Source organism: Lagopus leucura, unplaced genomic scaffold (genome assembly GCF_019238085.1).
Source record: "Lagopus leucura isolate 7727_CA_CO unplaced genomic scaffold, USGS_WTPT01 Super-Scaffold_73, whole genome shotgun sequence".
NCBI lineage: Eukaryota > Metazoa > Chordata > Aves > Galliformes > Phasianidae > Lagopus > Lagopus leucura.
Genome location: NW_024962252.1, coordinates 60897883 through 60910184, shown reverse-complemented (window position 1 = coordinate 60910184; position 12302 = coordinate 60897883). Strand labels below are relative to the sequence as shown.

General features: G+C 46.2%; 1 protein-coding gene across 2 annotated transcripts; it reads left to right on the top strand.

Annotated features, from left to right (window-relative positions):
* The first annotated feature begins 626 nt into the window (after positions 1–626).
* Positions 627–6876, top strand: TBXT (T-box transcription factor T). Of its 2 annotated transcripts, XM_042888286.1 has the most exons (8): positions 627–826; positions 913–1177; positions 1319–1453; positions 2118–2179; positions 2273–2334; positions 3242–3418; positions 4950–5082; positions 6352–6876. In XM_042888286.1, exons 1-8 carry the CDS (start codon positions 627–629, stop codon positions 6617–6619), a joined length of 1302 nt encoding a protein of 433 aa, XP_042744220.1. In that variant the 3' UTR covers positions 6620–6876. The 2 variants fall into 2 exon arrangements, with proteins under 2 accessions (XP_042744220.1, XP_042744230.1); XM_042888296.1 differs by lacking the exon at positions 3242–3418 and having other exon boundaries at positions 4953–5082.
* Positions 6877–12302: the final 5426 nt, after the last annotated feature.

Sequence of the window (12302 nt, the reverse complement as noted above, 5' to 3'; positions counted from 1 at the left end):
TTTAAGTCACTTGTTGTTGTTGTTGTTTTTCAAGGAGCGCCCATTGAACGATTTCCTGCTCGTTGTCACCTCTCGCCCTCTGCCCAGAGATGCTCGCAGAGGGCAATAAACCGTCTCCCTCCCCCGCACCGCCGCAGCCCCGAGGATGCCCATCCCGGGAGCATCCTCCGCCCCTCCCCGCGCCGAGCTCCGCCCGCACGGGGCCGGGCGCTACGGCCGGACGCGGGCAGCGGGAGTGGGGCGCAGCCGGGGCCGCGATGGGCCATTTCCTCCGCGGCGCGGCGGCCGGGCCCGGCGCTTTGATGGAGGTGCCAACATGTGGGGATTTGCATCAAACAGCCGCGCCGCGTCCCGCGGGCGGCAATTCGCGGCGCGCCCCCCCGCGGGCCGCGCTCTGATATGGCCGCGGGGAGCCAATCGGCGGCCCGGGCGGGCACATCAAAGCGGCGCTCCGCCAATCGGCGGCGGCTCCCCGCGGGCGCGGTGATGTCACGGGGGGGCGTTTATGGCGGGGTATAACGGCGGCCCCGGCCGGAGACAGCGGGCGAGGGGCCGCCGAGCTCGGGCGGAGGCAGCCGGGCCCCGCCGGCGGCGCTCGGGGAGGGGGGGGGGTTTCGGAGGCGGCCATGGGCTCCCCGGAGGACGCGGGCAAGGCGCCGGCGTACCGAGTAGACCACCTGCTGAGCGCGGTGGAGAGCGAGCTGCAGGCGGGCAGCGAGAAGGGAGACCCGACGGAGCGCGAGCTGCGCGTGGCGCTGGAGGACGGCGAGCTGTGGCTGCGCTTTAAGGAGCTCACCAACGAGATGATCGTCACCAAGAACGGCAGGTAGCGGCTGGGCGGTGGGACGGAGGGCCGGGGGACGGGGAGAGGGGACCGGAATCGGGCCCTCGCGCCACGGTGTCACCCCGCAGGAGGATGTTCCCGGTGCTGAAGGTGAGCGTGTCGGGGCTGGACCCCAACGCCATGTACTCCTTCCTGCTGGACTTCGTGGCGGCAGACGGGCACCGCTGGAAGTACGTGAATGGCGAGTGGGTGCCGGGCGGCAAGCCGGAGCCGCAGGCGCCCAGCTGCGTCTACATCCACCCCGACTCGCCCAACTTTGGTGCCCACTGGATGAAGGCGCCCGTCTCCTTCAGCAAGGTCAAGCTCACCAACAAGCTCAACGGCGGAGGGCAGGTAGGTGGGTCCACGTAGAATCGTTGAGGTTGGGAAAGACCGCTAAGATCGCCTAGTTCGACCATCAGCCCAAGCGCGGGCCATGGAATCACTGTGCCTGTCTGTGGTCCACACTCACCTGATGCATCCCTTTGCTCTCAGATCATGCTGAACTCCCTGCACAAGTACGAGCCCCGCATCCACATCGTGCGGGTGGGCGGCCCGCAGCGGATGATCACCAGCCATTCCTTCCCCGAGACCCAGTTCATCGCTGTGACGGCGTACCAGAACGAGGAGGTACGTGTGGCAGGCAGAGGCCTCTGGTGCTTTCGGCCTTCCAGGTGGCAAAGTGCATGTTATTACCCAGCAAACCGATGGGGCTTGTGCCACAGCTTTCACTTCTCTCTGTGCTGAATCTGAAGCTAAATGTCTTATTATGCGTGCCTGGGGTTTTCACAAGTTCTGATTCCTGTCCCAGTATATATGCAAAGTAAGTTTAATAGATTATTGGGACAAACCAACGTGGTATGAAACAGAGTTGCAGTTTTCCATTGCATTGTAAAATAGCTGGTCATGCCGTTCTCCAAACTGGTCTTGATGTTAGCCAAAAGGCTCGTCTGTGTATCATAAATCTGTAAACTGCCGATCTTTTTGAGATTTTTTGGTGCCCATTCTGCTCTGTCCTGAAACTTAAACCTTTTTTCAGCCCTGTAGTGTACTATTTTCCTTAACTGTTTCCTCAGTTGATAGATAAATGTGGGCACTTTGGTCACATAGATTTGAGGTGGTGGGACCCATTCCTAGCCCACTGCTAACACTTCAGACATTAGATGCTGTTAAATTGGTGTACGTGGGTCTAATCTTAGTTCTTCAAAAATCTATGACTTCCCTGACTTCACTGGAAAGTCCTCATTCAAGTCTTTGATTTCTGTATGATAATTAAGATATCTGTTGTTTTTAGATCACAGCTTTAAAAATTAAATACAATCCATTTGCGAAGGCATTTCTTGATGCAAAGGAAAGGTGAGAGCTCTTAACTCAATTCTGAAGTTTATGGATTTATTGTGTAGGTTTGTGAAAACATATCCTTAACTTTTGGCATGTTTTCCTTTGTAGAAATGATCACAAAGAAATGATGGAGGAAGTGGGAGACAACCAGCAGTCTGGATACTCGCAGTGTATGTTTCCTTACCTTTTTCTTTGTAAATATACTTCTGAATTCTTCTATTAGCAAAACTTGGAGAGCAGTGTTTGCTGGTTGGTGTGCAAGTTCATAAGGAGACAACATCACCAATCTTCAAATTTGCTCTTTGTGCAATCTAATGGGTGTATAAACATCTGATATGTAAAGGTGTGGTAAAGGCAGCACTATTATCTTAAGCATTCTCTAACAGGATCTTGCATTGACCTTCTTTTCCGAAAAGACAGCCAAGGACAGGGGTATTCATACAGATATGGAAATCAATGCTTATTTCAAAATACAGCAGAAACTTGCTGGAATTGTATTTCTGTAATTCAGATAGGGGCATTTGCTTGAAAAGTTCTCTTAGATGAGTAAAAAGCAGTAGTGTTTCAATGGTCTGTGTTTAAAGGGTTATTGCCAAAATTTGTCTGCAGCCTATAAAAGGAGTTCAGCCACAGTAGGAATTACTCTCTTTTAGCAAAGAGGCTTAGTTTGTGAGAGTTCTTAGCATTTTGAGAAACCTCAGATCTTAGCTATATGTTGAGACCCCCAAAAGAGCAATTTACAACTGACAATTACACTGTTACTGAGCACATCCTTCCCACCTAAGGGAGAGTTTAACTGTTTCAGTGTTTCCTTACTTTACTGTGGTTGTAATTAAGTGAGAATTTTAACAAACTTTAACTTGATGCATGGCTTTTTCTGTGCTGTTTTCCAATTTTCCTTCGTAAGACCATTTGAGAAGTTGTAAAATTCCAGACTTCTCAGCTGTATTACGACTTGTTCTCCTTTCATGAGCATGCATTTCCTTTTGGATCCGTTACGTACCTTGTCACCATGCTGTTCTTTCAGTGTCCGGTTGCATTGCATACGTACAGTAGATAACTCTTGCTCTCTCACAGTAGGTAGTTGGCTTATTCCTGGGACTGGGGCTCTGTGCCCACCTGCCAATCCTCATCCTCAGTTTGGAGCAGCCCTGTCTCTCTCCCCTGCTCACAGCTGTGAAAGGTACTCACCGCTGAGGAATCACCGTTCTGCCCCCTACCCCAATCCCTACACCCATAGAAACAACTCACCAAGTAAGTTGTATTTTGCAGCTGTTTGAAGATGGGATGTAAGCTTTGAGCAGTGTACATTTAGACTGATGCTGCAGGAAATGGCAGTTGCTTTCCAGTTGAGTTTTGTCAGAGGGAAGGGGGGTAGCATTGCAAAGAAAGAGTGGCAGTGAGTGTGCATTTCCAGTCTTTGCAGTGGAAAAATGAGGCTATATAGAACTGTTGGTCCCTAAATTGTTAGACTGTATTGTACTGGTTTCGCTATGTATTCTTGATGACTGATGAGGTTAAACTTACTTTAAATTTGAAAGTAAGGATTTCATTTGTTAGTAGGAGATATGATGAAATGAAGTCATTTATGTCCACTTCTGGTAATGGGATTACTTGTTGTTAACATGTTTAAGCAAATAATTGAGGGCCTGGTTCTATCAGTTTTATTTACCTATTGCCGTGGTTTATATTAATGCATGAAGATTGTCCTCAAAAAGTGTGTCGCAACTGGATATATCGTGTTAACAATGTGGAGCTGAGTGAATTGCAAAGCTATTTATCAGTGGTGCTCAGAAACTGCCAAGGAGCTTAAGGCTTAGTGCCTTAAAGCAGGAGTGCATAAGGAACAGAAGTTGAGGTCATTTTTAATAATGATTTTTTTTCCCCTTACTCTGGCAAAGGCTTGGTAACAGCTTTTGCCTATGCTGAAGGTTTCCATCTAGAAAAATGCTTAATATTTTTGGATTGTGTATTAATACATAGCCTTCTAGGTGCTGCCTGGTCAAACATATGTGCAGCTTTGTTGGCTATTTTAAAGAGGAAAACAAGCTTTCCTTTGGCTTTCCTTACATTTGGGCATTATGGGCAAGTTTGGTGACCTGAAATAAATTGAAAGAACAAAACACTTCCAGTGTTCCTCTTCTTTCCCAAGTTTTCAGCAAGAAACCATTTTTTTTCCTTCCCTTTGCCAGCTAGCAATGCAACTTCTAGCTCTGTGGAGCTGTTTAGGGTTCCCTTTATAGCTTTTCAAAGGCTTTGCTGTGTTGGATGGCCAGTTTTGATCACCCGCTGTGTGGTTTAAGCCACGGTCCAATCACTCTGTGGTGGCATTCACAGCTCGGAACTATGATATGTAATCCAGACTGCATATTATCAGGGCTGCCAGACTGTTATTGCCAGTGTAGGTGATGGTGATAAAGAAGGTGCCTTGGAAGAGAGATGTCAGTGGTGTGAATAAGGAGCCTTTCTGTTGACAGGGTAAGGAAGCATGATCTGAATGAGCAGGTGGTTTGAAGACAGCATTTTTTTGTGTGTGTGTAGATCCTTTGCAGAAGTAGGACTTTGCAGTTATAAGCTAAGCAATCAGCAATGCTGCTGAAACTGTAAGCTTGATACAACCAGTAGATGACTTTATTTTTCTTTGTGGGAGCATTTCATTTTTTTAATTACTACTTTTTTGCAAGCCAACAGTGGGAGAGGGTTTTAAAGTGATCCATGACGTTTGAATAAAAGATTGTTGTTTGTTCTGATTCTAGTGCATTGAAGTGATTGCTTGTTTTCTCAGCAGCTTATGCTGATAACTCCTCTGCCTGCCTTCCCATGCTCCAGTCCCATGACAACTGGTCCTCTCTGGGAGTTCCCACACACACCACTATGCTGCCCATGAGCCACAGCACTGGCACTGCTACCAGCTCCAGGTAGGAATTCATCCCTTAGTAGCACTAAGAGAAGGTTGTAAAAGGAGGCAGAGGCTCACCATCAAATTGAAAAATCCTTATGGCTGCATGTCGAATCGTCAGCATTAGGGGGGGCACTGTGAAGGAACTTTGTGCAAAGAGAGCAGATAGATGAAACAGACACAAGACAGCTTTGGAAATGTAGATGGATATTGGTGACAGCAATATTTTATAGAACAAAAATCATCTAGGCATCCACTGAATTTGAGGATGTTCTTTTAGGTTTCATCTCATTTTGCTTTTAAACAAAGTGGAGTTGGGAAGTTTGTTTCATTTTAGTCGGTCACTGTTTGCCCATTCATCTCCACAAACCCTTGTTGTGCTACAAAGGGGGCAGAGAACTGCAGCGTGCAGGATGAGGAAGTGGCTGGGGGAGTAATAAGCCAGCATAGCATCAAATCATACTGTCAATAGACTGTATAAAGGCATCTTTTCTCCTCGTTGTACTTAGTTATCTTAAAGCTTCAGTCCTTTAGCAGAGGTTGTGGTTGAACTTGGTCATCTTGAAGGTTTTTTTTTCAACCTAAATGGTTCTGTGATTCTTTTCCATGATTTAGACCCTCAGTCTCATGAGCTTGAAAATTCAAAGCAATACAGCTGAGGTGGTAAAACCTCTGCTGTTAATCACAGAAGGTTGATGTTTAGGCATCTTTTTTGGCAGCTCGTATCTACCATTTAGTTTGTGGAAAACGTCCTTCTTTGAGCCATGCACACCGGCACTCAGCTGTTAGAGTACGTACTAATAACCAGTATAAGACAGCTGACTTGCTGAACAGAAGTTTTGGCCCTGAACGTGCATTTATCAAGTAAACAGATACTCCTGGCGTGTCTTTCCATGTCTGACCCCAGGATACATACTTGGAAAGTTGTAAAGTCCACTGAATTTAAGTTGATGAATTAAGAGTTGTCCAGTAGATAAAATCTGGAGGACTGGAACTGTGAGACCTTGAGGAAGGCACTTCTGCCATCTCTTTTGTTTAAGCCCCTGTAAAGTAAGAATAATAATTCTATTTTACTTTTTTTTTTTTTTTTTTTTTTAATATATACACATATATTTGTTTATGTGCATATCTGGGGGGAGAGAGAGGGAGACAATAGGCTGAGTAGAGTGCTGATATGGACTAGAAGGATAAGTGAAGCTGGCCTGGGGCTACGTGGTAAACTGAGCACCAGCCAACAGAACCTGCAGTCGCTAATAACCTGTCGAATTTGTCGCTCTACCTCCTCCAGTCAGTACCCGAACTTATGGTCTGTGAGTAACAGCACCATCACCCCAGCATCTCAGTCAGGCGGGATGTCCAACGGCCTGAGCTCCCAGTTCCTGCGCAGCTCTCCGGTGCACTACACCGCTCTCCCACATTCCGTCACTGCCACCACCTCCACATCCCCACTGTACGATGGAGGAGCACCTGCAGACCTTCCTGACAGCCAGTACGATGCCTCCGCACACAGTCGGCTGGCATCCATGTGGACGCCCATCACCCCACCTTCCATGTAAACCCAGACGTCTACTTTAGAACTGACTTTTTTAGCTACTGAATTACTTTTAATGCTTAATCCTCAAGGAAGAGGAAGAGGAGACATGAAGGAAATTATAGATAAAGCATCTGCACTGCTTTGCATAGAGCATCCAAGTTGTGTCTCTGATAGTGAACAGACCATCATTAACTTCATGCAGAGTTTACAAATCTGGTGAGCGTGCAATTCTGAGAGCAGGTCTACTGCTTTTCATTTTTTTTTTTTTTTTTTTTCCTAGCTTGATAGGTCTAATTTTTAAGATTTTGACTTAGGTTCCAAATTTCTCAGTGTTCTGATGTATTTGGACCTGAAGTTTGGCATCTGAACAACTTTCTTGAGTAAGTTACTCCTTATTGTTTTTTTTTCCTTCTTAATGGCAAACCTAGGAATAGCCATATTAGACTGTTATTAACCACCTAGGTAGAAGCATTCTGAATTCTGCACAAGTGTAGCTGAGGATGAAAGTTTTTGGAAAATCATGTGCACTAATGCGTATTTGTCTCACGGATACGTTGTGTTCTTAACTGTATGCTTGTTTCCTTGCTGCTGAGTTAATGTTGAGACAATCTGCAAAAACTGCTTTCCTCCTAATAAATTACAGTATTATCATTTGGTCTAAATTGTTTTACCCCAAAGATTCCTTTTCAGGGTAAGTTTTGCTGTTTGATCATATTCAGACACCTGTCAGCTTTGCTAAATATCTTTATTTCAAAAAGCCAGTGTCTAATGTGAAGTCCTATCCAAAACCATTTCAACTCATTGAAAAACATCACGATCTTTTATGATCTCTTGCTCAGGCCTTAAAGGGAGGGAATTCAATACCTGGAGAATCATTCTAATATATATTTTTTTTCAATGTTATACTCTGTTGAATTGTATTTATTATTTCTTAAGTTGCATCTTCGTTGTCTACACATTAAGATATGTAAATAATCTGTCAATCTGCAGTGTATTTCTTTAGACAATGATGTGTAGGATTTGTCACCCAATGGCACATTGAACAACATGGGTGTCAGTAGTTAAATTATTGTGAGGGGGAAAACTTTAGTCCCCGATAGCTGGAGAAAAAGTGCAGATATACTAAGCTTTAAAATACATTGCTTGACTTGCTGGGATGGCCAGGTCTTGATAAAACACTTGATAAAACAAGACGACTTAAATTTCTAACGCAGACTAACTCATTGGCACAAAGGGTGCCCTTGGACTTGTCTGTTGCTCCCACTACCTGGCAAGTTCAGATCCTGAGGAGAATGGTTTGTTCTACATAAGCCATAGGAGATAACTTTTAAAACGAAGTGCCTAATATACTGGAGCAAAAGTTTTAAATCAGGGAATTCCTTAATAACTCTTCATTGTGTGCGCATGAGCTATGGTGGTAGCTTTAAGCAGAAGACGACAATATTTGCCACCATGTCAGTCTCCTTGGAACCTCATGGGCAGGTCCCTGTACCCAGAAGGATTGTGTCAGGGTTTTTACCCTGCCGAAGGATTTGTGTGCAACTGCAGAGTACGGTCTCTCAGAGGTACTCCATCAAGAGACTGCACCAGCAGCAGATAGCTGTGCAACCGTGTTCTCTGTCAATAGTGTAAATATTGGTCTAAGCTCTCCTATTTTATTGTGAAAGGAAATTGTGTATATGATGTAAGTGCATTATTTTTTAGAATATTTTGTAGAAGATAGTGTTATTTCATTGTATTTTTTTTTAATTGTACTTTGGAAGTATAATTTAAATTGGAAAAAAAAAAAAGAGTAAAGATTCTTAAATAAACTCAATGCTTAATTTTCAGTTTTTGGGGGTGGATTGGAAAGCTGAAACACCGCACAGCCAACCAAACATACTGAGCCTACAGTATGTCCAGCTTCCACAAAGTGGTTTCACAAATGGCTCTGGTTGCACAGCGCAGCTTCTGGCTCTGGGTGAAGAACCAGAGAGTTTTTCACAACCCAGTCAATGGGTTCCAATAGTTAAGGGGAACTTAAAGTGCTTACCTCCACATTTCTTTAACAGAGAAATTTATTGGGTTCTTTTCATCTGCTCCTTCTGTTTTTTCCCCCTCTTTGTTTCCTCCTTGATTTGGTAAAGCTGCAACTGAATGGTAGTTGGGGTTGGTCTGCATTGGGTGTTGTTTGACAATCAGTCATTGCAAGTGTCACCTCTGTGAGCCAGAACTTACACCTTGGAGGGCCTGCAAGGCCTGCAGGATGTCCCCTCATGTTGCCTCTGGCAGGCAGCCCACTGAGGCACTCAGAGGAGGGCAGCTCCCAGCTCCTGCCCAGAACAAGGGCAGTGGTGGTACAGGTCCTTTCAGAGACTGTCCTGAAATAACAACTGCCATCTACGCAGACAAAAATAATTCCTCCGGTTGATTTAGCTGGTGCTTGTCAGCTGACCTGCTTGTGAATAAGGACTGCCTGCCTGTGACCTATTTCTTGCCTTAACTTGGTGCCTTGGAGACCTCCATAGCAGTGCTGACCAGCACTTAAGGCCAGCAGGAGCTCCATGGTGCCTGAATGCATGTGATGCTAACTTAGGAGCTAGACTGTTTCTCATTCCCCTGTGATCCCTAAAGGAACTCAGTCCCTAGGTGCAAGAGGTCTATCCCTGTGGTGAGCATTTAAGGTGGCCCATGTACTTGTGAGAAAGTCCCTAAAGTCTGCGTGCTTTGGGTAGCAGTGGGGATCACTGTGTTAATATTCAGTTTGTCAGTTTTTGCTGGAATAAGTTCCTACTTGTTTAGGAGAAAAGGACGTGGCCTCAAGTTGCCCCATGGTAGGTTCAGGTTGAATATTAGGAAATATTTCTTCTCTGAAAGAGCGGTCAGGGAGCAGCACAGGCTGCCCAGTGAGGTGGTGGAGTCACCACTGTCACGGAGTTCAAGAACTGTGTGGCTGTGGCACTGAGGGATGTGGTTAGTGGGCATAGAGGCGATGGGCTGATGTTGGACTTGATGATCTTAGACCTTAATGAGTCTATGAAAATGCACAGTGCTGCACATGAACGCTGCTCTGACCTCACGGTCTGGTTTGCAGTAGGGATAGATTTTCTTCAGAAGGTGAAGCCCCTTGCTAATGTGGTTGAGAAACACCTATGTGATGTGACTTGTGCACAAATTTGTCTGCATGATTCTGGAAAGAAACCCTTCGACTTAGGAAATGCTCCTTTCAGAGTACATGACCCAAGAGGCACAGATACTCGTTTGTGTAGCAGAATCAGCTGAGTTGTCAGGAAAGAAAGGGTAGATAAAACCTTTGAGGTTCTCTCTCCTGTTGGAGATACGCTGTTACCAGCTGCTTTTCCCTTCAGGAAGGACAAGTCACTCCAGGAAGAGGGGCACACTTAAGTATATGCGTGCACTTTGAACACCCTCTGCAAGCAATGCCTTGGGCAGATTCAGAGGCCTGAATCTGTAAAGACAAATTTTTGCCCCAATAATACACCAAGGAGAATTCTGGACCACTGACAGCAGATTAAAATCAGCTAATTACCATTAAAGATTTTTGAGCATGAAGCGCAGCCATACATGCACACAGTTCACTTGTGAGTACAGCATTGTACATCCCCAGGCAGCTCAGCGTTTGTATCAGGCCAAGCTTACCTTACCTGCTTTTTTTTTTTTTTGGTGTGGGGTTTTGCTTTCAAATGAAAGAAACCCAAACCTTTCATACCATTGAATGCAGCTCCAAAGCAGCCTGAGCACTTACACATCTCTTCACACCTGCTCTGCCACCTTCTCATTCCAGCACTGTATGTTTGCTCTCATGGTGTTCCTGCAACCAGCAGCCATCCAGGAAAACCCAAATTCACCTTTGCCACTTGATCAGATCCAAACTACAAGCTCTCCAGTCAGCACAAGAACCATGTGGATTTGGTGTGACTCATCTGGATAGGTTTTCTCCGCTGTGGGCCTGCAGCAGCAACATTATGCCTGCTGGGGCACCTTAGCTGCTTCTGGTGGAAACAAGGCTGTGATGCAGACACCACCACATTTCTTAACCCCAACGAAGGCTCAGCCAGTGAGGCTTGCCATAGCCTGCCCAAGGGGAAACATGGCTCTGCAGTTCCCCTACCATTTCTGTTAGGAGGAAATTCTTCATTCAGAGTGCAGCGAGGTACCGGCACAGGCTGCCCAGAGAAGATGTGTATGCCCCAGCCCTGAAGGCACTCAAGGCAAAGCTGGATGGGGACCTGGGCAACCTGCCAGCACAGAGGGTTGGGGTTAGCTGGGCTTTAAGGTCCCTTTCAACCCAACCCATTCTGTGATTCTGCAAAGTAATGCAGATTGCCCCTGTCCCTGCCAGCTCAGAGGGGCGCAGGTGCCTCTGTGCTTCAGCTGAGTCTGGCAAACAACAAACCGATAGGCTGAACAGGTTTCATTCTGTTCCCTGTCCTTAAATCTCATCTCTATCAAGCTTCATAGTGACATTTCTGATGATGAATCTCACACAGTTTATCACATGCAACTGCACCACTACCAGATGTGGCCTTGTTCAAGTGGCTCTTTCCTGCCAACTTTTAAAACATGCCTCCTATACCTGCTGCTTGCTGAATGTCCTGCACTGAGAAACAGATGTTTGCTGCTGGAGAACATTTTTGGGTATAAAAATGCTAGAAGAGAAATAACGTGTTAAATCTCCAAGCTCAAATATGCTAACCTGCTTGAGGCTTTTTGGTTTTGTTTTTGTTTTTTTTTTACATTTTACAGGTGAACGTTCCCAAGGCCTAGCTCCCATTAGTTTTCCCAGCCTCCACATCACACCTCTTCCTTCTTCCCGAGAGCAGCAGCAGGTTAATAGGTGCTCGTAGAAAGGAACCCTGAAATATCCTTTACTTCTTTCCTGCTCTAATGGCACACCTGTTCTCCCTCTCTTCTCTTAGTGTATACAATCTGCGAGCTTTCCTGTAACAGCTAAATCATGACGAAGGTTCTCACATTTTCCTTTGCTCCAGCTACATAGCAGCCCTTGAGCTCTTGGAGTGAAGTTCAGTGGTTTCTCCTCAGTGTCAGCTCTGTGTTGTGCAGGTGAGCATGGGGAAGGTTGGGCAATTGGTGCAGGCAAGTAAGGCTGTTTTTGATGGGCACAGGTGGGGCTCTAGGGGCAGGTGGAGCTGTGGTGGTGTGGGAGGCTGATTTGTTCCTGGAGAGAAGGGAATGCAGATATAGCTGGACAGCAGTGGAGCGTTTGCCCTTTATCTCAGGAACAGCCAGTTTGCAGCTTATAGGTATGTGTGGAACAAATGTTGAGCTGTACTGTAGGATTGAGTTTGTTGGGAGATGTGAAGTACTGTTGACTGGGGAGGCCTCCATCACAGAGTCCTCCTGAAGTGGAACTGCTGCTTGGTCTTACCTTTGTGATGGAAGGGCTAGGGGGGACACCCAGGTAGGTCTGGGGATGTCCCAGGACTCAGCTCCCTTGGGGGGTAACTTGCTTGAGGGGTGTCTTGTTGCTCACTGATGTTCTGAAGTAACGAGCATTTCTGCTAAGAAACTTGTGGTCTGGGAAGGCAAAGCCTTTGTTGGAGGCATTATAGTCTGTGGTCTGGAGAGAATGCATTTTGTCCTTCCTCTCTTGGTTAAAAGAGGGCTGCTGGAGCTATGAGAGCTGACATGTTGTCCCTCCCTGGGGAGGCAGGGTCTGGGCAATTGGGAGCTGATATTGTGGT